The sequence below is a fragment of the Phaethon aethereus genome (genome assembly GCF_964289735.1).
Source record: "Phaethon aethereus genome assembly, chromosome: 6".
NCBI lineage: Eukaryota > Metazoa > Chordata > Aves > Phaethontiformes > Phaethontidae > Phaethon > Phaethon aethereus.
In genome coordinates this window covers 12,849,049-12,875,364 of record NC_138580.1, presented here as the reverse complement: position 1 = coordinate 12,875,364, position 26,316 = coordinate 12,849,049, and the positions used below count along the sequence as shown (strand labels likewise).

At 41.6% G+C, this 26,316-nt stretch overlaps 1 protein-coding gene across 1 annotated transcript in view; it reads left to right on the top strand.

The window, feature by feature from the left end:
- Positions 1-26,316, top strand: part of PDIA5 (protein disulfide isomerase family A member 5) — a gene marked incomplete at its 3' end in the record, with an annotated part of 102,876 nt that overhangs the window by 35,880 nt on the left and 40,680 nt on the right. The window contains exons 6-11 of the mRNA XM_082001503.1: positions 108-200; positions 1,480-1,540; positions 5,351-5,418; positions 10,036-10,127; positions 10,232-10,303; positions 14,812-14,948. Of these exons, the coding sequence (XP_081857629.1) occupies positions 108-200; positions 1,480-1,540; positions 5,351-5,418; positions 10,036-10,127; positions 10,232-10,303; positions 14,812-14,948 (523 nt within the window). The remainder of the gene's footprint in view (positions 1-107; positions 201-1,479; positions 1,541-5,350; positions 5,419-10,035; positions 10,128-10,231; positions 10,304-14,811; positions 14,949-26,316) is intronic.

Below are 26,316 nucleotides of genomic sequence, written 5' to 3'. Positions count from 1 at the left end.
AAGGTATTAATTGAATGGGGTTTGTATGACAGCATGGATTTGAGATTGGATGTCTCATGGTTTCCATTCATTTTGCTTTAAAAGCTTTTTTCCCCTGCTTATTGCAGTCTATGGTGGCCTTTCTCAAGGATCCAGAAGGTGCACCACTGTGGGAGGAGGATCCTGAAGCCAAAGATGTTGTGCATGTTGACAGTGAAAAGGTACATTAGCTGGATAGATGTTCTATATGCTTTATAAATATATGGGATGAAGGGAGCGTGTATGTTTGTGTTAACTCTCAATGAAGCACCGTTACTTCCTTTCTTTGGAAGGGAAGTTTTAAGCACCCAAACTATTTTAAGTGACTTGACAAAGTTTGTGGATTGTGATATCTATAAAGTCTTCTGCTTCCCACCTTCCTCTCCTCTACATGTGGTTATGATACTAGTCTGCCAGCTACATGGCAAGTATCAAAGCATTGTAGATGAGGCGGAAAAGATCGTGTGTATCAGAAAAGTGTAGCAGCTTGCAAGATGCAGTCACTGCAGGATGCAAGTAGGAGGTAAAACACTGCTTCTAAACTGCAGGTTGTCATTTAACCATGGGTTCCCTTATGTGCCTGAGGTCGTCTCAGGAAGTCTGGAGCAGGAAGGAACAGGATCTAGATCTTGAGTGATTTAACCTTGTACAGTAACTGTCCTCTCAGTGTTAAGTGGGAAAGCAGCAAACACGATGAAACTAACTTAAAAAGCCAGTGCCACCAACAGAGCTACCCATTATTTTCTCTCTAATGTAATCAACTTTGTCTTTTGTATTAGTTTTCTAGTCTATAGATTTTTAAAACTTTAATTGATTGGACTCTAGCTGGTATTTCGTAAAGGGCCTTTTCAATTTTCTAGCTTTCATTTTTAACATTAGAAACAGTTATTTTGACATTCAGTTTTTGTAGGAGGATTTATTTTTAATGTTCACCCTCTGTACTCTATTACAAGCCTTCCAAGGGTTGTGTTCAATTTGAAAACTTCATGTGGTTTCTCTATCATGCTGGTACTGAAAAAAATCTATTTTCATGGCTTCTCATAGCTCTGACAAGGTTTCATAGTTTGGAAACTGAACTAGGTTTGTTTATTATTGAGTCTGACTTGTTGAATTAGAGTATGGCTTTTTGGGTGGGTCAGGGAAGACAAAGTCTCCAGTCAGAGTTTCTGCAGTGAGAATAAGCCAAGCCATGCAACTTCAACTTCCCAACAGTGAAGATACTGGTCTAGGATATTTAGCAGATATTCAAATCTATAGTAAATTTTGCCATCTTTCAAGTTAAAATTGAGAAAGGAAAAGAAACTCAAGTCTTGTCTGTTAGGAAAGATGACCCCCCTTCCCTCAGATAAATGAGCCTATATTCTATGAATACATATATTATCTTTTTAAAGTTGTAACACAAATAATAAGAGGTGTCCTTGGGTATAGGTCTGTTTTTATTTTCTTTGGTTCATTCACTAGGAATTACGAAGGCTTCTGAAGAAGGAGGACAAACCCCTTCTGATGATGTTCTATGCCCCATGTAAGTAACCCAGCACATCCTGTCATCTCTTTCTCCCTTCTCCACTGAGAGATGTCCAAGTCTGAGTAGAAGCCTCACCTGTGCTTCACTGATACGTTCTAGTCCCACCTTTATCATTCAACTCCTTGTGTGGTTCTGCCTGTTTGTCTTCAGTTTTCCCCTAGTTGTCCATCACTTGTATCCTAGTCTTGCCTCTTGTGATGATGACTCTTGCTCATTGTTCTTTTAAGCAGCTGCTTTCTGTAATTTCTTTACCCGTTGTCCTTTCTAGATTTGTGTTGTACAAGACAGAAACATGGTATGCTGAGTGCATAAGTGTTAATACATCTGTCTGAGAGTGCCTAGCCCTCTGGCCTGTACGGAGCTGTAAGTGCAAATGGGTATTGCACGTGCTTTTTACTTTTGCAGTCTGGGCACAAGACAAGCTGGTTCAACACAAGCAAACGATCTCCAGAGGACACCGCGGAGTTGAAAAAAACAAGATACTTGTTCTTCCTAACTACAGGCAGGGGGAACAGTGCAGTGGTCAGGAGCAGGAATATCTTTCCTACTCCATCCAGGAGGCACCCTGGGGTGTTTATATCCACATTGGCAGGAGTAACTTGAATAGAAGAGGGGTTTCATGGCAGGGGCCAGGAAGGAAAGAGAGGAGGACATTGCAGTCATTGCATTTCTTTTGTGACCTTGACCTTCTATCGCTGCTATCTTGTCATTACATTGGCCGCTTATTCCTTAATTTTGCAGATTTACAACTACTTTTTTGTGTTTCCTAGTGGCTTGTATGTGAGAGGCTTTCCAGCTCTTCACAACAAGATAGCGTTGCACTGGAGTTGTTGCTCAGCTGGAAAGCAGGGGAACCATGAGAGAAGAATGAATGTGTGACCTAAGGTTGAAAAGTCTCCCAGCACTGCCCTGATAGTGAAACTGATGTTGGGCACCACTAGCAATTTGCTGGCTGATTCCCTTTAAAAACTATGTTCTGTGGCAGCATTATCTGTGTTTTTCACTGTATTTTCTCTTGTAATTACTGCCTAAAATGCCATTCTTCCTCTTTAGTCTCATCTGAGTACTGCCAAGATGGTCAGAATTGCCCCATACTTCGTTGGACGCATCACTAAGAGAATGTTTTTTCCTTTCATTAAATTAGTTGCAGCTCTGTGCCTTCTGACTCTGCAGCAGGATGGTCCTGCGTGGCCTGGCATGGTGCGTGGTTGCTCCCAGTCACTGCTGCCGCCTTAACATCAGCAGGAGATGATACGCCTGCTGTGCCTGTAAATCACCCCTTTGGGGAGAGTTCAGCTGCAGAGTGCTTTCACAGTTTACCTGTATCATGAATAATTGTTTTCTACAATTTTCAGTCTCTTCCTGAAATGTGCCTTATCTAACCCTTCGTTCTCTTTGAACTGTTCCCCCAGAAACCCTCCCCCTTCCAGTTTCTCTTCTTTTGAAGTGGCAAAACACTTGCTAGTCTTCAGTGCTGTAATACTTTTGCTGCTTTCTAAACTGCTGTGAAGGAAGCCTACTTGTAAGGTTTCTTTTCCTCCCCTCTGATTTTGCAATTCTTAACTTCCTCATCTTTTATTTAACATACAAGACCTTCTGACTTGGCTCCTGTCCAATTTTTCTTTTCTTATTCCTGTTACTGGAGACAGAATACATCCAGCAGTTGCATTAAAGTACTAGCTTTGGGCAGCTGAAGTTACTGGTTACATACAGGTTCATAACTGGGAGCAGCAAATCAAGGCTGGTCACTAAAGGGAATTCTGCTTTTCTTTACTTCTGAAGGGTGAGTCAGGGAGGTGTTTGGCATGAGAGGACATCAGAGGCTTTGTCTGGGAAGCTACAGGGAAGACAGCTGCATTATTTCTCTGCTTTGTTGGAATCAGGGGCTTTAGATTCATTGTGGCAGATTCATAGGAAATGGGTTCTTTCATTACATACCAGTGCAGAGGGAGATGAAAGCAACTGCAAACTTAAATGTAGTTTCTTTAATATTTCAGGAGTGCTTGGTCTGGGTAAAATGACTCGGGGCAAAGGCATGCTTTCCTTAGAAGATATTACCTGTCATTTGGAGACCTTTCACTGTACTTTCGGACCCATATTATAAAGTCAGACAGCACTAAATATGAAAAATCAGGTATACTTATAGGCATTCAGATTTATTTGTAGTTAACTCTGTCAAAGATGACTCCTGCAGGATATGGTCTGGATTTGGCAAAAAAGAGGAGCTGTTTATAATGTCATTGAAAACAGGGCTTTAAAAATGGAGGTGTTAACTAGTGGAAACACTAATATGTGTTTAATTAAGCCCCTTCTTTTGAATCAAAATACAAGAAGCAAGAACAGAAGAAAATGAGTTTTTCAAGGTTACCCTTTTATGCCTGTATAGGGATATATGTGGCTTGACAGCGTCCTGAACGGTATAACCCAGAAATGTGTGGGCAGGAGAGGTTGTACTGAAGTGGGTTTGGGAGCAGTGAGTTTGAGGCAGCAGCAGAGCTGGGAACAGAAGGATGATAGGGGTGATGGCTGGGTGGAGGAGGCCAGTACTTGCCTGTGCTCCAGAAGGTAGTTGAGGGAGCAGTGGGAGGTTGAAAAGGGGAAGAGGGAGAGATCAATAGCTGGGGGAGTTTGGGGCCTGAGGCTGTTGGAGGGAAGAAACAGAGGATCCAGAAGATGGTGTTAACAACTTGTATCTTTTGATGTCTGTCCAGCGATTTGGATAAAGCTGCAAGACCTCAGTGGGCCTCAAATGAGTGATCCATGCCCACCAAGAAATCGTCATTTTGACCAGCACTAATTTAACAACCTCACTGGCAATTTGAGCAACAGTATCAAAGGTGGAAGGACCGCAGAAGGATAGTCCTCCCAGGCATGCTGATGTGATCCTAAATCAATCCTTTACAAAATCTCTTCCTCCTTTCTGGAAGATATTTTCAAAACTCTTGTCACTCTTGTCTCTTCACTGGAACAAAAAAGTTGACTACTGTCCCATGGTGGACCCAGGCGTTTCCACAATACGTGTCTGAAGTGCTTGGCCGCAGCTTCATTTCTTTCGTGCTACCTGCCCTTCTGCTCCCTCCCATGTGCGTGCATGTATTTTACTTGCTAAGGGTGAAACCTGCTGCTTACAAGGTGATTTACTGCTGATCTGCTTAGTACTCCAGAACATCATCAAACAGCTCTTCGCATACTCCATCTATACACTGGTGATCTTCCTCCCTTGCTGTTTGTCTTTTCCTCAGCACGTAATGTTATTGTATCTTACAAGGGCTGTTGCTTCTTCTGAGTTATGTCTTCTCAACTAACAAGCACTGTTTAACTTTTGATGTCTGTTTAATGTGTTTAGGAACTGTGTCTTAAATGAATTTCTAAGACTTGTTAAACTGGGATGAATTTGAAGTTCCTCCTCCTCCCTTAAAGACAAGAAATGCATAAAGCTTTTTGTTTGAGTTCACAAGCATGACATCTTCCATTGACTTTTAGTATGTGAGTTTCATCTTCTGTTCCCCTCTGGGCTCAGCTCAGAGCCTGAGGAATATAAGATGTGTTACTCTTTCCAAAACTGGGATGAGAAATAAGTATGAAAATGAATAGCATGAAAAACATGCAAAAATAGTGGTGTATAACAAGAAGTAATATCCCTAGAAATCAATAATCTAATAATTATTTAGTGACATAAAGAATTTTGTTTTGGTTTTTTCTTTTAATATAAAAACATGTCATGTCATATGCTTTGGAACATAGATCCTGTAGAACAGTCTGAATACAGTTGTTGACATACTACTTACACAATTTCTTTTTTATCAGGGTGTGGTGTTTGTAAGAGAATGATGCCGTCTTATCAGCAGGCAGCCACAGAACTGAAGGGTAAATATGTAAGTGAGAAGATAAGATTTATATGAAATTTTAAAAATCCTTTTAACACTTTTTTAAGTATTTAAAATCATAAATATTTATCAAAGTGGGGAATTTTTAAACAAGTTGAAACAAAACAGAAATGAATGACTCTGCTCCAGATCCCTCAGGATTCTTGTTCTTGGTTCTTATTCTTCTTAAAACCTTGGAGAATGAGGTGTTAACTCACTTGCCCTTTAGATCCAGTGGAAAAACAGGCTCTGACACTATGTAGGTTTATGTTTAGCCTCTAATTTGTAAGTTTGTAGTCCTTTTGCGCTCATTTTGGTAAAGATAAAGAAACATCTGCCAAATAGGTTTGATCAGCTTTTTGTCCTGATGTTTCATAGCGAGGTCAAGAATGGATGCTTTTATAGAAATAATTAATCTGCTTTTTTAGTGGAGAATCACAGTGTCATGGCAGGGGGATTTCCCTATGTTAGCTACTGATCATCTTCCCAGCCACTAAGAATAAGCATTAATAAAATCTTACAGTTTTACTATAGTTCTGTCAGCAAAGTTAGCATTCATACCGAATTGAAATGAAAGTGAGTTTTGACAGTAGTAAAATCCATCAACAGCTTCCACAATAATTTTGTTACCTGTTTGTACTAATAAGACGCATTGATCTCTCTAAGCCAGTCAAAGGCACTTCTGCAGTCAAGGGTTTATAATGTGCTTAATGTATAATTTATATGATACCAGTAATACCTGAGTGACAAAGAAATAGAATTTTTGTTTCATGGCTTTAGCTGGATTTGGTCTGATCCTACCTGTTGGATCATTTGCTGTCAAATTTACAAGTTTCCTTGGGAGAGGCAGCATGTGGTGAGGAAAAGATGAAGCATTGTTGTTCATTGCTAAGGCAGCTCTGGCCAATGATGCTCATAAGCACTGAGTGCTGTCAGACTCCCTCATGTTCTCCCAACTAGCTGTTTTTCACAAGTGTTTTCTCTAAATCCTTGTTTGCTTAGGGCTGAAATGAGTGGGAGTTGTTCAGATTTATTTAGGACACAGTACAACTCTTGAAGATATTGTCAAGAGCATTTTTGTCTAGCCAGGCAGCACTCTAATGCCATCTCCCCTCGGTGGAGCGTGCATCACGGTCTTTGGGAAGGCACTCTCCTCTTGCACAGCAGGTACATTGCGAGACGTGGGGTGGGCAGCAATTAGGAATGTAAAGAATCACCTACAGAGGTAGTGCTAAAGAGGAGGCATGCTGCAGAACGCTGTGTTCTCCTGCAATTATCCCTTCCTTGTCCATGTGCAGCTTGTTTTATTAAATTCAGACCAGAAAATCTAAACTTCAGATCTATATTAGTTTGATTATTTCCTTCCTCACTCGGAAATGGTTTCTGTAGATCCAGGCTAATCCTGCAGAGCTGAGTGTCAGGGCTGTGGCACAGCTCTGAGGCTGGCAGTGCCTGTGCTTGATGCAGCTCAGGTCAGGGGTGCTTTTTGCACTGGAGTGTTTTTAGTGCAGGATGAGTTCAGAGGAAAGTCCAGTTATGCCACTGCCACCTGCGTCTTTCACAAAAATGTGTCCATTGGTCTAAATTTGACCTAATTAGCTTCCTGAGTGAGGTATGTACAGTTTGCCATTTCTAAAGTTAACTGTGCTGTAGCCATTATAAATTATCCATGGGGTACCTTAGAGCAATGTTAACCTCCAGATCAGGCTTTGCTGGGAAGTTTATGATTGGTTTGGATGAGCTGAAGGTTTGGCCTTTTAATCTGACCTGTCATTAGTTGTCAGGATGTGCCAGGCTGAAAAGCAATTATTGCTATTATACAGCAGGAAAATGAAGTACAGTATTGCCTATTTTATAGGTTGTAAAAGTGAAAAGGTGAATTGTACCTGTCATTGGTTGCTATGTTCTCTTGGGACTGGTTGTTTCTTGTCCCAGTACTGTTACTGAGAGGAAGGCAGGGTGGCATTTTCAGTATTAGATTCGGTTTAGATCTTGCAATTCCATTATATGCAGTTCAGAGGGAAAAAGAGGCTCCGAATCAGAAGACGATGGCTTGTTTTATCCTTGGCACAAGAGATTCCTGTGTCTTGTGAGTAGGGTGGGCTCTGGCGAGCGACTGTCACCGATGCATCATGGCCCCAGTACGGGGAGGAACTGGTGGTTAGCAAAGCACTTCAGCATCTCCTTAACGCCAATGGACTTCATGAGCATGCCGGAATGCTTTACTCAGTAAAGACCAGCCTGGGCATATGTTTAAGTGCCTTCCTCCTTTGGTGCTAGTCTTTCATATTTTTACCAAAGGAAAAAAAAGACTTCAAAAGCATAAAGTTGCTACATTTATTTCAGATATCAGATAAAGGAAGCCTTTGTTTAATCTGTTCATTAAACTTGGCTCTAGGAAGACTTCAAGTAGTGTGGTGTGAGGTACCAATTTTGGAGTAATACTGTCAAGAAAACTGTGAAGCAAGGGAGGGGTCACAGTAGAATAGGAATGGTCAGAAGACATGGACAGCTAGGAAAGGTTCAGTGTCGATTTAGGTTGTAGGTAGTTTGGTGGAGAGCAGATAAGTGTTGAAATATGTTAAATGTCACTGCAGAGGTGAAAGGAGTAAACTGATCTTTGAGTCTGCTGTGGCTATTACAAGAGGTTATGGACTTAAATTGAAGTCAGGGTCATTCAGTCGTTTGCTAAAAGCAAAAAAATTAGTTAAACGTCTGGCAGGAGCAGCTTAGGTATAGAGGGAGGGTCTTGACTTTGGGTAGTAGGTGTATTTTGATGGTCCCTGACAGCCTGATATTACATAATTCTGTGATTATATACCAACTAAAGCTGCTACTTTTGTCATTAAAAACAAATCCCATTATAATAGGCTTTTTTGCTAATTATGCTTCATATGATGTATGAACACCAGAATGAATCAAAGTTACTGACTTGTATCAATCACCACAGGCTGGGTGGACACAGTGAAATTGTAGCAGAGTATCTGAAATGGCTGGGAACGCCCATTTAAAACCTAGGAAATCTCTGAAATTCCCCGGCCAATGTAAAATCTGGTAGGCTGTTTATGAGGGAATTAGTTAATGAACCTGATTGTCACTTTATAAAGCAACCACTGTGTCTTGATCCTATTGCATTTACCTACCCTGAAGTGGTGACATAGAGGATGAGGGAAGGGGAGAACTGGGTCTAGATAATCTCATATGAATTAAGTCAATCTTGTTGGAACTACAAGGAAAATTCAAAGTAAGAGACTTGGCCAGCCAGTGTAAACCCTATTTCTGTACTTTTCTCAGTTAGCTTTCCCTTATCCGTTCTCAGGATAGGGGAGAGAAAACAGTATCTTTTTGTGACTTTCCAGCACATTCTTAGAAAAGGTTGACCTTCAAATGAGGATTTTCTGCTTTAAGATTTATTACATGCTGGCTCTGAGGACATTTGGTTGGTCTGTGCAGGTTGCTGTAGTCAGGAGCCTGGTATTAAATTCTGATGTGGTATTTCATCTGGAAGGAGAAAATCCTGGTTTTGGAGGGGGAAGGGGGAGGGGTTTGGATTAAGACCCTGCTGCTAAAATGATTTAGGCTGTCAATGCCATTAAACGAAGTTAATCATGAAGTGGTATCTCAGCAACTCGCTGGTTGAATGTTTGACAGCAGAATGACCTCTGTGTGAATTCCACAGCCACGGGAACTCAGAATCAGTCCCATCTTCAAATTTTCAGGTCAGAAATTTTTGGAGGACAAGTGGACAGGGTGCAGAATAAGTCGTAGGAGCCCTGAGCCTGGAGCTTGGGGTGAAGGGCTCTGGAGGTGGAGATATGCCTGGTTGGGATAAAGGTAAGGAAAGGGAAGGAGAGGCTTTTTGTTTCACATGCTAGTCTGAAAAGTTACTACTCTTCTGTGCCATTCTTTTGTTATCTGTAGGATAAGGTTAATTCTTAACTTTAATTATACCCTACCAATCAGGTAATTTAACATCTTTAAAGCATATAAATGTCGTGTGGTATTTCCTGGGCTCATGGAAATAGGGCACGTTTTAGTTTCAAATCAACGTAATGCTGATTTCCCCTTGCCATTCAGTAAGTGCGTTTTTGAACTGGGGTAACACCAGCGCTTGGTCAGTTAGAGCTTCTGGACCTTAGCTGAGATTGTAAATTCATTGTTGGAGTGAAAGCTGGAGAGATGAGGGTAGAAATTCTTGTGTCCTAGCTAGTGTTTGGATGTGAAATAAGCGCTGTACTTGCAGAAGAAAAAAAAAAATAGTTATGCTTGTAGCTTAAAATCCAAATATGCAAATAGAGTGCGAGTAGTGCAATTAAGAGAATTCCCTTTAGGTATGTCTGTTAGTGGGTGAATAAAAAGAAACAGAGACATTTCCAGAGCAAGGAGGAGGTGACTAGCTGATTGGTGTGTGCTTTCTGTGGACTAGACTCAAATACTGCTCTGTTCCCCCTTGCACAAAATCAGAAAAACTTCACTGCCTTTTACAGATATCCCCTTGCTTTACAGCAATATGAATGAAATCAGAGTATGCCCAGAACTTAGTTGTTTTTACTTAACTCTAAAAAAAAGTTGTAATGTTCCTGCTGTATTCTAAGAATCAATACAATTATGCTCTGTTTTTTTCAGGTTCTTGCAGGGATGAATGTTTACTCTGCTGAATTTGAAAGAATAAAGGAAGAATACAATGTCCGGGGATATCCTACAATCTGCTATTTTGAGTCAGTTATGTTTTGCTACTATTTTATAAATCATACACTCAACTATAATTGCATGTTCTTATCTTCCAGCGCAAGGACTAAACCTTGTTTTGTTGCTTTGACAGGAAAGGAAAGTTCCTGTTCCACTTTGAGAACTATGGTGCTACCGCAGCAGATATAGCAGAGTGGCTGAAAAAGTAAGGCATTGAACTTCATGTATTCCACCTTTTATGTACTCTTTATTATTTACAGAATGTAATGGTTTAGGAACAGTCATCTCTCCCTCATTCCCTCTGCTCAGAAGAGCAAACAAAACTACCCTGCTGAGATTGGCTAAACGAGTACAGAGAGATTGCCTAATGTTTGGTTTTTAGCATGCATGCCTTGCATTTTACAATTGCATTTCAGCTGTAATAGGAGACTGTCTGTGGACCAAAGTAAATGCAGATACACAGATCTCAGCTTCATTAAAAATGCCAACGTAAATTTCCAGTGATCTTGGGTGCCTGAACTTAATACCTTGCAAAAGGTCTGACTTTGTTGTTTTATTAAAAATGTATATGCCAAGTGTGCGTATACACAGCTCCAGCCTTTAGCTGGAGCCTTTAGAGTGTCTTGCAGAGACAAACAGGAGATCAAGGCACCTCAGATTGCTCGTCATTTTTAGAAAGTCTGTGTTTCCTGTCATGACATGAAGTGGTATTGAAAGTATCTTGTTCTACCTAAGGAGTTATTTGCAGTCATAAATATTTTGAGGATTGAATGAGCCTATGGGACTAGCAGTTGAGAGAGAGACAGACAGAAAAAGTGTGTGAGTGTGTGTATAGTTGCTGTGCAGCTGGTGCAAATCAGCACATCATCAGAGCAGCTGGAGAGAGCTGAGATAATCTGGTGATGGAGAAATGCCGTTAGCAGTTAGCCTGGCTCTTGGGCATTATTTCATCTTTGTAACCCTCCCTCGTTTGCTGCAGCCATGGAATAATCTTGAAATGAAGCTAATAAAAGGAAACAAACACATGGGAAGGAACTGATAGTTGTAAACTATTGTGATGATATGTCTTAGCAAAATTGGCTCAGAATAAACGTGTTTTACTGTACCAGTGGGGCTGCGCTGGGGACATCGTATGGTTGCAGGCAGCCCAGGGTCTTCAGCAGTGGTAGGCTAGATGCATTGGGATTGGGAATCCACAAATGAAGTGACAGCAGCGTTCCTCTTAGCATCAGGAGGTGCAGACACTGCAGGCGAGTACTGCCTGGTGGATCAGAGGAGGAATTTAGCAATAGTCTTTAAGCCTCATTTAGTCCATTAAGCCTTCAGATATGAATGATCAAGATGGCAACTCCAGCAATGCTGAGGAGATGATCAGCCCTTGGAGCAAGGATATGACCTCATCACCTGAACTTTACTATGCTTTTCAGTTTTGCAAGTATGTGGTTATCTCCTGGCTACCACATGTGACACATTAGATGTTTGGCATGGGTTGTTTTCCCCCTGTATGCCCACATAATATCCAGATAATCCCTGTAATACACAGTGCCTTTATAGCAGTGCTGTGACAGCAAGTGAACACAGCTACTGGAGGCAAAGCAGAACAGCTGCAAGCTCTTTCCAATGATAATCTCTGCTAACAAGCCACTGTGGGCTTTGGCTGATATTTCAACAGTCCAGAGCTAAGACAGCTGTTTGTCCTCACTTAGTGCATGCTTATTAGTTTCCCAAAAGATGATCTGAGCAGTAGCCTTCTTGCTCCTGTTTTGTGTAAGTACAACTTTTAAGGAAACCACGTTGAGGAAATTATGCATACTTGAATTTTACCAGTAATTGATGTTGCAATTAAAACCGTATGCAGGGTAAATCTACTACATGCATAATATTATATTACTCTGAGGAATCTGCAGTACAAGTAGTCAAATGGTATGGCAAGGGCTTTAGGAAAGCCAAAGAGCCAAAGAGTGTAATTAAATAGCTGCCGGGTGTATAGGCTGTATTTCAGAATAATGTAATAATAAAATCGTGTCAAGAAGTGGCTCTGATGCGAGGTGTTGCTCTGCAGAGCAGGAGCATGGCAGTGCCAGAGTGTACGTGGCAGACAATGGTGAGGAAAGCCAATGCATTTTTATACCGTGCATGTATGTGCTGTCATCTCAGATTCTTGAAAGAGAGTCCAGCAGACTGAGCCATATGAAATGACCTATTTTTTGTGGACACTAGGTACACACTGCAGAAAAGCAACTGTTCTCTCTTCCCTCTCCCCCTTCTCCGTTTTTTCTCTCTAAATGTTACCAGTAAAATGCTGAAAGTGGTTGGTTTATGCTAATTTTTTTGGGAGGGCATGATATAACTTAATGAAGGTTAGAACTATTTAAATTATTGAAAGGATGTTTTCCATGTTCTTTTCCTCTCAGAACAAGAGCTGCTAGTTTGGAGGGCTCCAACACCTTTTCTTTTGCTACTTATTGAAGGTGCTTCTTTCTTATGCTGAAGTGTGCTAATGTATCAGTCTTACAGATACTTAACTTCTTTTATCTTCCTAATAGGCACTGGCTACTATCTTAGGAGTTTCAGAAGTTTTCATGAGGCAATAGAAACCATCATACAGCCTTACTCCAACACACACCATTATTAACATGAGAGATGCTATCTTGTAAATACCACAATTCTTTTTCTTTTTTTTTTTTTTTAATTTTTGTTTGTTTGTTTTAGAATCTGATACACAGCTATATCAGCCTGGATGGTACACAAGCCAGACAGCTTCTTTCTGCCTTCAGTAGCTTCTTAGTTTGTCTTGCTGTTTTTATGGACTCCTCTTGGGCCCTTCCTTAGCACCAGCTACTCAGTTAAATCAAGGACTTGTTCTCTGTTCTTAATTGAATTAGTTCTTAATAACTCTTCCAGACTTCTGTCATCCTATTTTTGGTCTTCAGGCGTTGGATGTGCCTTGTCTCAGTTTTAAATGACATTTTAGATTTTGCTTGTTGCTTCCTCCAGGCCTTGAGGTGCTTCTTACCAACTCCTTATAGGCTTATTAGCATGCACAGCATTTTAAATTGGGCCATTTGAATACACATCCTGTGCCCTGCTTTACTAATTCCTTACTGAAATAGGTCATGCCAGCCCCTGCTAAACACAGTCTTCTCCCAGTGCTTTGTAGCCACTGTGTCCATGTTCATTATGCTCTGCTTAGTCAACGCAACTCCCTTTCCAAATTCGTTAAGTGTCATGGTGTTTTCTGGAAAGCCTTCACTCTGTCAGGATACCTGCAGATTATTGTTCTCTTATAGGCTTGGCAACAAGCAGACTGATTGTCTGCTAAGCTTTTAGAGACTCTTGTGGACAGGGACCTGCCTCTTTTTTTGTCTCGGCTGCTCCGATCTTTGTTTTGTTTGTTTCTTGGTTCCTTTATCATATAAGCAGCAGCAGAGGTGTGCATCACCGTTTTGCATGGATTGCTTAATATTCTTGGATCTTACCCATTGCTTACATCAACAGAATTTGCTGTCTGAATCTGTCTATCTCTCTACTGCTTTTTTTATCAAACTAGGCTTTCAGCCTAGAAATGAGCAAGGCAGGATAAATGAGTTATCATCTGTTTGCCATTCCTTGTTCCAGGCAGCTAACATGATAATACATTTTAAGCAAAAATAGTAAGTCTGCTTTCACCAGAGATGGGGTCACATCTAGACCTGTACTTTGCCAAAGAATTGGGAGAATTTTGGGTGGTATTTGGAACTCATTACTACAACTGGTAAGGGTAAAACAGTTTCAAAGTCTGGCTCCAAATGTTTGTATGTATCTCCTTTATGTGAACACTGCTGTACTAAATAAAATGTCAGTTATCATAGTTTAGTTCACATCTTCCAAGTTATCTTTTTAATGTACACTAATAAAAGCCAAGCACAGTTGTTTAGCAGGATGATGAGCACTAAACTGGTCCAGAGAAGCTTGGGTTCAGTTTCCAGATTTGCCACTGTGTCTTTGAACAGTCTCTCTGGCTCTGATCCATCAAAGGTGGTTAAACTCATGTGCAGTCATAGTGAAGTTGGTAGAACATGTCACTTACCTTTTAGGTTAAACATGCAGCTGAGTAGCTTTGCTGAATTAGGCCTACAGGCCCACTGACGAGTGAGGACGTAACGATGCTTCCCCAGATCACAAGGTTGTTAGGGTAAAAGCCGTGTATTCCTGGAGGGACAGGCTGTGTAGCTAGCTCATGGTCCCAACACTGCACCTCCTTCTTTCTCTGTCAGCCCTAATCATGCTGTCAGTATTCAAGGTGCCTGGTTAAATTGACTGTTTCTGTGCACTACTTTTTTCTTTCATTTGCAATGGCTCCTGTGAACTACAAAGTGTGAATACTGTGAGAAAGGGAGCATCCTGGTAAGGAGGGTAAAAGAGTAACAGAAAATGCATCTGATTTCTATAGTGTAATAACCAAGCAGGCTGGTTGTCTCCTTGCTCCGTCTCCTTCCATAGCTCATGTGTCCTCATGAGCTTCTTGTGGGTTTTTTTTTATTCCTCCAGTTTTATCTGAGTTTCAGTGCTTGTAAGTTCTGGGTGGGTACAATTGTGGAAGCTGTTACAGTAGGCTTGGTGTGTCATACATACATGAACATCTGCACAAAGTGGTTCTTTGCAGTTCGCCTTGCCAAAATGACTGCTTAGCACCAGAGGGCTGCTTCTCAGCTGTGTCTGTTTGTCTTGTAGTCCACAGGCACCTCAGCCACAGGCTCCGGAGACTCCCTGGGCAGATGAAGAAAATGTAGTATATCACCTGACTGATGAAGATTTCGACAAGTTTATAAAAGATCATTCATCTGTGCTAGTGATGTTCCATGCACCATGTGAGTTTATTTTTTTTTTTTCTATTCTGTACCCTGAGCCAAATGCTTGCTAGCAAAACCAATGATGATTTTCTGTGGAGGTTTCACAGAGCTGTGAACTCAAAAGTCCACGCTTTTCTTGCTTGTGGTGATTGTTAAATACACAAGGTGTGAAATGTTTGTGAAGTTGCTGACTTCCAAGATTAGGATGGAGATGTGCTGCTGGAAGAGATGCTTTGTAGGCTGAGTCAAAACATAACTGAAGAGTAAAATGATGCTTAAATAGTCTGAGGACTCATCATTTTACAGCATGATTTCCATTTTCAGCTATTCTTCTGTGTCGTTTGCTTTCAAAGCAGAGCTCTGGTTGATTGAGCAACTCGGCTTGAGAACCGTGAACTCCTAAGTCCTTGTTCATGGCTGCTGAAGTGTTATTTTGAGCATTTTCACCCCTCTACTGCTGTCTGTTCTCTGACAGTGTAAGGGATGATGGTCATTACATATTGTGCTGAAGTATACTAAAACTTGATCTAAGTTCAGAAAGTCCCCAGGACTCTTGAAAACTAATGCAGAGCTGGTAGTGATACTAATTGCTGTTTGACTGAGAATGCATTGGGATGATTTTTTTCATGACTGGACATTTTAGCTTGACGAATAAAATGCAGTGGGTTGCCCAAGAGGTGTTGCTTTCGGAAAGCTGTTCCAGCCACATTGTCCTCCTGTACACTGTTGGGTGGAAGAGTGCGTTAACCACTTTATTCACTAAGGATGTAAGTCGTTTCAGCTACGTAGCTGGTTCTACCAATTCTTTGTGTCTGTGATGGAAGGTTCAGGCTCAAATCTGTAATGTTGGGTGATACACAGGTTCTGTCTCCTCTTGCTGCTCTGCTGGCAGTTGTGCTTGGGTGAGATGTTCATTTTCACGGGCATAAATTTGAAGGTTAGGGCTCTGGAGGCAGGCTGTGTGCTCACAGGCGGGCAACAGAGTGTGTTGGCAGGGAGGCTGAAGTCCTGCTTCCCTTTAAGCCAGCAGGAGTTAGCTCCAAAATGCCTCTTTTGAAGGTCTGCTCGTAAGACTCATTCGAAAAACATACCATAATGAATTTCCTTTGACTGATGAAATGTCTAGTGATTTGATCCACTGAAGCAGGTGACTGGCTGCTGTTTTGTTGCTGTGTTCATTGGATTATTTGTACTAATGAAAGTGGGACTGGAGATTAACGCCTGGTCTGAAAACCAAAACACAGTAGCAGAACTGATGAAGCTTGGTTTGCTCAGGAGTTACCCTTTGTTACGCAAATCCTTCCTTCCCCCGGATTTCCACACCCCCAGTGTGCAAGCGACAGCACGGGCTGCTGCTCCTCAGGAGCTGTAGGCTTGCTGGGTTGGCTGAACAACTGCTGCCAAACAGTAACTGCTGAATTCCCCTCCATTCCCTCTCTGTGCACAATGGTGTGTAATAAGTGTCCTCTCTCTCTAGACCCAGATATCTGTATATTTGCAGAGATTTCATCATATTTAAAAGCTTTGCTGGTTTTTGAGTTTCTGAATGGACAAAGGAGTCCAGTCATATATTTGGGAGGAAGGAGAGAAGGAAGAAACTGATGGTTGGCCCTGCAAACCTTATTCCTTTAGGAAGTCAGATTAAAAATAGATGAATACACGCAACTACAATCAAATTTTGTAGTACATTCAAGTTAGTTATAAATCTGAACAGGGCTCTGTTGAGTTTTTAGGGTTTTTTGTTTGTATCTTCTAAAACACAAACACCACAGTTTTAGGAGTAGTGGTATTGCATGACCCATTTGGAGAGGAGGGGCATGTCCAGCTAGGTATGTTTTGTACTAAGGGGTGTTCTGTGGTAAGGTACAGCAGTGCTTTGGCAAATGCTGTTTTGAAAGTAAATCAAATGCCTGGACTGGGCTGTTGCAATCTCCTGATAACATGTTCCAGCTGCTCAGAATTGAGATAAAGAATGTTTCTTACCAGAACAACTCCATTTTAAATGCAACTTGAATATTTGGCGCATTTTATTTACATTTAGGTGGCAGTGGTATGTCTATGTGCAGAATCCAGCTTGTACATAGAAGGTCTGCCTTTGTAAGAATCCTCTCTGGGCATCCTCAGCAGAGAATAGAAGACTTGTGAACTAATTTACAACAGACAACTATCATAAACAGTTATCTCCATGATTAAAAGATCTTCTCCTAGCACTTCTTAAATGTGCTAATGGAGTCATCTTATGAATATTAGAGGATAAATTACTCCGGTAGAAGAAGCGGTAAAAACGGAGGATGTATTACTTACTTTAACCTTGGTAGCTTAGGATGAGAAAGTTCCTTCTAAAAATTATGTATTAATAAAAAAAAAGTTGAAACAGGTGTACCTAATAGGCCTAGAACTCGGGATATACTTCTGTGTAGGTAAGAATAAGCAAGGGGATTTCAACATTGGCCTGGAATTAGCAAGTACTTAAAACCCTGTGTAACCATGCAGCATACACGTGACTTGGAGTTTTTCTAGCATAATGTCAATTTTGTGTTCATGAGAAACTCTTTTACTAGAGGGAGAATTATTTCAGTGATGCTTTAATTGCATAGTCAGATGGCCAACACATTAATAGAGTGTAGTATTAAAAGATGTGTGGGGAACTGGAAGCCTTTATATCTCTCCCCAAGTGCTAAAGATACAGCTGAACCAAACACATCCCTGGTAAATAGCTGTGAACTGTAGAATTAGGCACTGTGATGAATGTGGCCAATTGGGTCTCCATGCCTGTGGCTACTAATGATCATCTCTGAGGACCACACTATAATTATTTACAATCAGTTGCACTTACTAGCCCAATTTTAAAGGTGTCACAACATTGTGTGTTAAGTGCAGCCTAGCATAACTAGGTTCAACTAGAGCAGCTACGCGTGATTTAAACACATCAGGAAGGTCTGCAGCACGCAACTTGCACCTCTTGCTATCAGAGACCTTATTCCTTTTCTGCAATAATTTAGGACAACCATTAAACAGAAGGTGTGCTGCTTCGAATCATTACTGCTGGCCCTAAGAAACATGGGTCAGTGTGAGTGGGCAGGATGAGTTCATCCTGCTTTCCTTTTGCAGGTCACGAGGGACACGCAGCAGGATTTTTAGCCTTCTGAAACTTCTTTGTAAATCCCTTAAGAGGATGTTCAATAAATCTGAATATTTAGCATAGGTAAACAGCGACTCAGCCAGCCAGGAGTCTGAAGGCACTCTCCCTAGACAGCCATCTGTGAAGGATGTGCAGTGTTGTGCTCCTTATTCAAACATTTTGCTGAAATTTTGTAATTGCTGGTGGCAAGCATAGTGTTATCCTGGATATATTCAGACTGGAGTCTTGCAGGTTTTTCTGTGTTGCTGTGGCACCCAGAAACTTCAGTTATGAACTGAGATCTGCTGCACTATACAAAAGAACAAATAAATGGCCCTTTCCCCCAAAGGCTTTGGAGTTTTTGCTTGAATTGACCATTTGCTAAGATAAGATAGCACAGTTATGTTAGCCGGCATATTTCTGAGTCAGTAAGATGTATCACACCAACCAAAGTTATTTCTCTACCATAACATAAATAAAGGCACCTGTGCAGCTTATGATAGTCTTCTGTTATCAGTGAGAGTAAAGACTCCATGTCTAATTGTGCTGCTTGATATCTGTGCCTACAGCTGATCAATTTATTTAGATGCCCAAGATGGGTTCTGAATGTCTCTAAATATGGGTTATACTGCCAGTCAAGTGTTAAATGCTTTAGTGACATGGGGACTTGCTGGGACTTAAAATGCTCCTGAGATACTTGAGCATAAAAAAAAAAAAGCTCAGTATGTGTTTTCAATTTCCCCATCAAACTGTTTGCTGAGTCAAATGCAATTGTAAAAATAATTCTGTCCAACATAATTGCCAAATTAGTGCAGGTTGCAGTCTTTCTGACTTGCCCTTCCTACATTTTTTGCAGCATTTTTCTCTAAAGCACATCTCAGAGTCTTGCACAAAATAAAGCTAACCAACTCACTGATAAGTCAATTCAAATGCTACTGAAGGGTGTTTAAAGTCTAAGATTGCAATGGCTTCTAGAGTGTCTGCTTTTCATGCATGGGAGTTACTTTTCATTATGTTTTGTTAACACAAATGACATTGCTAACATTTTAAAGTGTACCTGGTCCTGCAGCCTCATGCAGAATAATATCCTGGTGCCACCAGGAGCTGTAGCCCCCAGGGTTACATTCAGCAAGTGCAGATCTGAGTAGTCTCTGTTGCTAATTAGTGGTGGTCGTCAGTCACCTCAGTCATCCGATTGCTTGGGCTTGCTTCCCCCACGCTGTGTCAGTCATGACAAAGTCCATGGTCCAGTACTGATGCCAGAGGTGAGAGGGGGAAAACGGCACTTTGGCCCTGCTGTTAGTCTGAATGTGCATTTGCTTTTTTAAAGGATTAAACTATTAAAATGTTTTTTTTCCTGCAACGTTTCTTCGTTGTATGTGAGCTTCAATTCATCTTAAACCTGTCTTCTTCCCAGCCCTCTTTATAGGACTTCTTCAGAGACTTTATATAAACTGTAGTTGCAGGACTTAAGGTTAGAAAAAATTTCAGTGCCCTTAGTGTGTTATTGGAGCCATCACGGTTTTCCTCCCTTGATAAGGAGGGAAGGCAGGGTAAAAATGTAGCTTTCACGCCCTTAATTTGTTCTTGGAAACTGTTAGGGAGATGCAGCCCTGATACACTTTTTCTTGCTTCCCCTCTAGTGGAAGGGAGGGCAAAAATAAATCTTGAGATGATAAAATGCATTATAGTTCTGATGCATTGTTGAAATGTTTGTGAAATTCGTTTCCTGTCCATGGATGTTGTCTCCGCCTTTATAAACCAGCCTGATAAATTACGCGGTTGGTGCTTTCCAAAGCCAACTGTTCAGCTTTGCAGGTTTTTAATTGCACAGGGAGCTGTTTTATCAATTTAGCTTTGAAAAACAGCTTTTCACACGCTTTCCTCCTTCCCTTCTCTCTCTGGTGCATTAAAACGCAAGGTTTTAAGCCACTTTGTGCCAACCAGTGCCAACCAATTAGCCCAATACAGATGAAGGCCTCCAGCTTCTAACCAAGCAGTGGGCTTGGATCCCTCCTTGCCAGCACATCATCATTGGTTTCAGTGGTCTTGGTTTTGTTTCTTACTGCTGCATGCGGTGAGATTAGGATGTAGGAATCCATTGCTCACTTTAAATATAAAGTAAAGCAAACCCAAAATGTGTGCACAAAATCAAATCTGTTTTTTTCAAACTGTGTTTTACAACTATAAATAAATAAGTCTCCCTTTCAGACCCCCACTGGTTCCTTATGAAAGCTTTTTATGAAAGCAAGCTACCATTGCAGTGAGTGCTAATTGGCATGTCTGTTGGCAGCCTCAACACAAAGGCCATGAGTTAAAAAAACTGAAGAATTAATTTACTGTGTAGCCTGAAAAAATAGCCTTTCCAGCACAGGTCAGCAGCAGCCTAACGTCAGGGGCCTGTGGTAAATAAATAAATAAAATCTTATGTTTTTCCATGCAAATTCATTATTCAGTTAAGGATTTTTTTTTCTAAATGTAAACCAATGCAGTTGCACCAGTTCAGTAGACGTTAAAGGCTTGTGGGTTATCCAAACAACAAGCAACACTAAATGTGGAATGGGTGGAAATATCCTTTAATTTTTATTTGGCCCTGTCATAACTGACATTTGTAATTTTTAAAATAAAATATTGTCTGTGTTCAGTGGCTAGATAGAGAGCTTTTGGCCTCTGCCTTCAAGATGTACAGCCTCTAGGATGAAGAGAAACAGCACGTAGCTGGGAAGCTGTCCTTGTTAGACCTGTGCTAGGAACCCCTTTAATTTATTTGACATCTTCCAGTGGTAGGTCTTCATAAGAACCTTCAGCCTGCCTGTTGATGGCATCAGTTTAGATCGGGTGGAAAATACTCTTTCCTCACCTCACCAAAGGTTTGCTTTCTAGCCTCAGCCTTGGCACCAGCCAAACTGGGTGTTTGGAGAAAAGCCGTGCAACTGGCTGGTGTCTGCATAAGAGGGGTCTCGGGTAGCTTCCCAGGAGGAGCGTCAGCAGCAGCAATAATAGCATCTACTCCAGTGTCCGTCCATGTTTGCGCTCTGTGCTGTTGTTTCCAGTTATATAATGTTGATCAGTCCGTGGTTGAAGGTAGCTGCATGTGAGAAGAGCTTATTGAATAGCAGAAGTTGCAGAGAAGAGCTGTGTTCTCAAAATGCACATTAGCTGTGTGAAATGACAGGGAGTTGGAAGCTGAAAGCTTGGCAGGATGTAGCCCTCAGTCAAGGGTTTGCTTTAGAGCTTCCTGAAAGGTCTTTATAAGCTTTGATAATCCAACCTGACAAATGAACTCTACTTTTTAAATTGGAATTTCTGTATGGGTGGTACTTTAAACACAATTGTGCCTGTTAATTCAGTGATGCTGTAGTCAGAGAAGAAAATGAAGGCAAGCAATTCTGTGCTGGATTGGCTGCAGCACAAAAGGATTACTGGAAGTTTGTCGTGTGTAAGGCAGGTCATGTATTTGGAAATATGGCAGATGCCATATCCACCTGCGATAGCTGTTCACTAGTCCATGGCACAATACACAAGGAGACATGCATGTGTCAAGGTGCTTGCTGTGGGCTCAGTCCTGATCTTACTAGAGCCAGTGAAAATGCTCTCCTTGCTTTTAGAGTAATTGGAGAAAGCTTTGAACAAGGCAAACTTTCTGGACCATTATGTAGGTCACAGACAGTACCTAGTTCTGTTGGGTTTCTTGGTGAAGCAGTGCAGGTGTCAGGATGGGCTGCTGCAATGCCCTAATCACTGAAAGATTGAATTGTTGTGCAAGGGCACTCGAATGATGAATGTTGCTCTTTAAGAGTCTGGATAGATAAGTGAAGAGATCTGCTTTGGTTTCAGCATTGCATTTCCTGACTCTTGCATCCCGTAGGTGCCTAATTTTAATGTTGCCTTAATGCCTTTTTAATGGAGTGTATAATAAAATGCTTCCCTGGACAAGTGTAAATTGTGCCAACTTTCTGTTTGTTGTATGTATGTATTTTTTAGCTGTACTTTACTGGAACAGGTATATTCTTCATATAAACTAGTTAGAAACAGGAAAATTCTTGGCTCCTGAATCTGCTTCCACTGAAGTAAGCAAGTTCTGACTTTATTTCAGAGAGAAGGACTGGGAGACTCAAGCTGAGTTCATCAATATTTAAAAGCATGTAAGTCTGCAACAGGATGTTGCTTGATATTACATATCTTTGAATATCACCAAAAATCTCAGGGAGTGTAAACAGTTCAGTGCAATGACGTGCCTCATTAAACTCATTACAGCAATGATTTTCAATGGAGGATTTTAGGTACACATTAAAACAGGAGTTCTTGAAAATGCAGCAAACCAGGAAAATTAAGAACCTGACATGGATTTTTCCTTTAATGACTATCCTACTTATGTTTCTTGAGGGTTTAAAAATAAAAATCAATACAGGTTTTTAGTGGTACTTAATATAAATAGTAATGTGGAGAGTATAAAAATCCTAATAACTAGCTTGTGCAGTAAAACTTGATAGGATACCTAATGGAAAGGGTGAGGACAGTAATGACGGAGTCCATTGCCTCTTTTATGTCAGTCTTTTGATACTAGAGCACAGACTTTGTGTAAGAAGATGGTCTTTTTGAAGCAGTTTGTGCTCTTTGAGCAGGGTAAAGTCATAAAAAGGGATGATCCAGTGATAAAAGTGACAGCTTTGGCCTGCCGATGTAAACATTTAGTTTCTTGCCTGGCTTTGATTTGTACAATTGTAGCCCACTAAATATTTGTCTCAGTTTCCAATCTGTGAAGTGGAGATAACATTTCACCTTGCGTGGGAGTCTTATGTAGTGAGCCATGTCCGGACTGTGAGATGCTCCAATATGGCAAGAATCGGCATAGGGAAGGCGTATCGTAACTGAACGTTGCGAAGACTGATTAACACGAAGGAAGCAGGACGATGCCTTCGGTGTTCCCTGGTTTGTGGCAAGCAATCAGGCTTTTGGCCCCCAAGTTCAAGAAACTCCCTGTGCCACCGGGTGAGCACACAGCTCAGACAAGATTAGCGCAGCTAGGGCTGATGACTTGCAGCCTGGTTACAGCCTGTGCCGGGACTCGAAAGGAGGAGCCTTGGCTTGCTCTGGTTCAGCTTCATAACAGAAAGAGTAGCAAAACCAGACTTTTGGGGTGTCTGCTTTGCTTTCGGGCTGGATCTTGACTTGCTCTGTGCCATGGTGCTGTTCTGAGGACACGGCGTGTACTTCGAAAAACTTACTTGCTAGCAGTTGTGGGTGTCAAGAGTAGTATGCAGGACAGTAGTAAAGGAGAAAAGAAAGGAGCTGAACTCTAGACACTTGGGTTTTGTGAAATTTGGGGGATTTGTTCAAAATGCATCCCTATATGCTTGCCTCCGATAGGGAACAATTAGTTTCTCTATTAAAGATGACATTTGCAAAGTCTATTCCAATCAGAAAAGAGTCTTCCTGTGAATGTGTGGTGGGTGGTGTGGAGGGAACATTAGTTTCTTTGAGGGTTTGCTGCCTCATTTCTTGCATTACTATTGCCTTCCCTCTCTCCTACAAAGTCCTTGCCAACTAACTGAGACCACTGCAAAGGAGTAGCTATGACTGCCGGAGGGCCGAGGGGCACCTGCGAGGTGGCAGCTGAAGGGAGACTCATCCCATTCTCCCTTTCTCTGGGTATCTGTTGTAGATTATTTAGTTACTCAGAGTGTTTTTTTAAAGGACTTCTGTAACTTTAGTTGTGAAGATCTGCATTTGAGTGTGCGAATTGGGTGACTGTCCTCCAACAAGCTTGACCCCAGTGTATGTATAAGCCCTTAACGGTCTCGTGGTTAAGTTCTGATGGGAGTAAGGCATAACTTATTTTTACAGGTTTACTTTGCTTGCCTCTAATGATGGGTTAACAGTAGGAATTAGCTTTAAGAATTAAGCACTGGGTTTATTTCTTCTGAAATAAATTAATTTCCTTGCCTGGATAAGCTTAATATACAGTGCAGGGCTCTCATTTGGAAAGTGCCTTACAGTATCTCTGCTACTTGAATCATTACCAGAGTTTTCATTATCAAGTTTATCTTCCTAAAAACTTTATGGCTTCAATTTTTATTATCCTGTGGAAGGTAGAGAATTTACTTTCAAGGGCAAATAAGAAACCTACAGTGAAAGATTGCTTGCCTGCCTGACTACTCCTTGTACTCTTTCAGATGGTGAGTTGGCAAGTGATGCTGTCTTTCTGAGTTATTAATAAATGAATCCATTGCTTTGATACTGAGGTATTGTGCTGAGGGTGGAGGTGTCTCGTCTGGAGTCCTGACTGCTTGTGGTTAGCGAGCATCCCAGCACACTTCTAAGTAGGTGAATGCATCTCAGCTGGTAACAACTCTTGCTCTGATACTGGGCAGAAAGTGTGCATACTGCATAGGAGCCCTTCCTGATACTTTTAAGGATCTCTTCACAGTAATAGCCAATGTCACTATTGTTTTAACACCCCTGCCCCATAAGCTTAAGTGCTCTGGGATGTACCTTTCTTAGGAAGACCTCTTTGCATTGTATCCATGTTTTATAGAAATTGCATCCTAGGCAATCATTTGCTTGCTGTGCTGTTTTCCCGAGATGGTCATTCACAGCTATTTCATCTAACCTCTGTTCTCCTGCATTTTCATTGCTTAATCTAAAGTCTTTCCTAAAGTCTTACCCCTTTCCTGGGGTAACAGTGTGAGGGGAAAGAAGCAGAACTTTGCTTCTGCAGGTGGAATTTTGTTGATCATCTGGCAGTGGAGAAGGGAGGGATCTTTTCTGGATGTGGAATAATTACAGTTTAATTGAGAAGGAAACCTTCTGGTGGTATTTTTCATAAACTCTCAATAATTTCACCTTAAGGCAGCCATGCTGCTGTCTTGCTCACATTTCAATAGGGGAAGATTAATTTTCAACACCTACTCAGGGCCATGTACCTCCAATCTGGTGTAGGAAGTGTAATTCGTATCTCCCGATGCCAGCTGATCCACCTTCCTTCACTTCTTTTCCTACCCAAGAGGGATGGTAGGAGGCACCATCGTCTCCCAACACTGATTGCACCATACAGTTTTGACTAGGAGGGTATATACATGCAGTGTAATTTCCAGTAGCTGGAAGCTGAAGTCAGATTTGGAATGGAAATAAGGAACCGTTTTGACTTTTGTTGTTAATTTATTTTAAATAAAGATGGTGATTAGCTTAAAGATCTTTCCTGGACACATGCTAGAGTCTGTGCTGTGGAAGATGGGGGTATATTTTTCAAAGACTAATTTCAGGAGCCCAGCTCAGCCAGGGTCTCTGTAGGGTTAAAAACAGAGAGAGAACACTTTGAGGGCAAGATAGAGCAGAAATCTCTCTCCCTGCTTAACTTGGGGACTCCTGGGAGGTAGCAGCCTCTGGCGGAGGTTAGCCTTGGAGAATATTCACCCTTTCCCCGGGGCCTTTACATCGAAAGAAGATATGCTCCGGCATGACCAGAAGTGAAGGCAGAAGCATGTGTTATGCAGGAGGTCATCAGAGCTGTCATCTTTTGAATCCCATGGAGGCATCTTGCAGGACCTGCTCCGTGTTTCTCCCCCTCTGTGCTGAGCCCTCCTCTGCCGAGGTCTGTTGCTGGCTGGCTGAAGGTAGCCCTTCTGCCGGAGCTGTGAATACAGCAGCAATGCAGAGAGGGTTCCCGGAGGATACGTTTGGTTAAGCTCTCTTCTCAGTTTGATCTGATTTACCTTATGTAATGCAGTGATCTGACTGTCTTTTAAAAAATAAATAATCTGAACTCATGCTGTAACTGTCTAAAGCTGTTAAGAATCTTTTTCTGCTGAGCAGTTTCAGTGATGCTGGGGGGGAAACAGTTGTGCCAGCATAGAAAACATGATCAAGAGTTGGATTTCAGATGCTTTCACCTCTACAGCCAACGTGATCAAGTACAGAGGTGAGGTTTGGCTCGCTCAGCCTGCGTCCCCATGTACCAGGCAGGTGTCAGGTAGTTCATGTGGTGTTGGCCTGATCAGGAGTTCATCTGTGTCCATCTGAATCGTTTGGTAGTGACCCATGCTGTGCTACTCTCTTTTTCTCAGTGCCCTGAGCCTTTGCCCCAGGGACATCCATGCTTCCGTGCACGCTCTGCGACACATGCGTAAGGTGCTCCCGAGGGAGACGGTGGCTGGGATGGGGTCACTAACGCCTCAGCAAGTCATTTGGATAGGAGACGGGGTGACCGATTTGTAGTCATTTTGTGCCCCGACTTCACACTGAAGAGCTGCCGGCAGCAGGCAG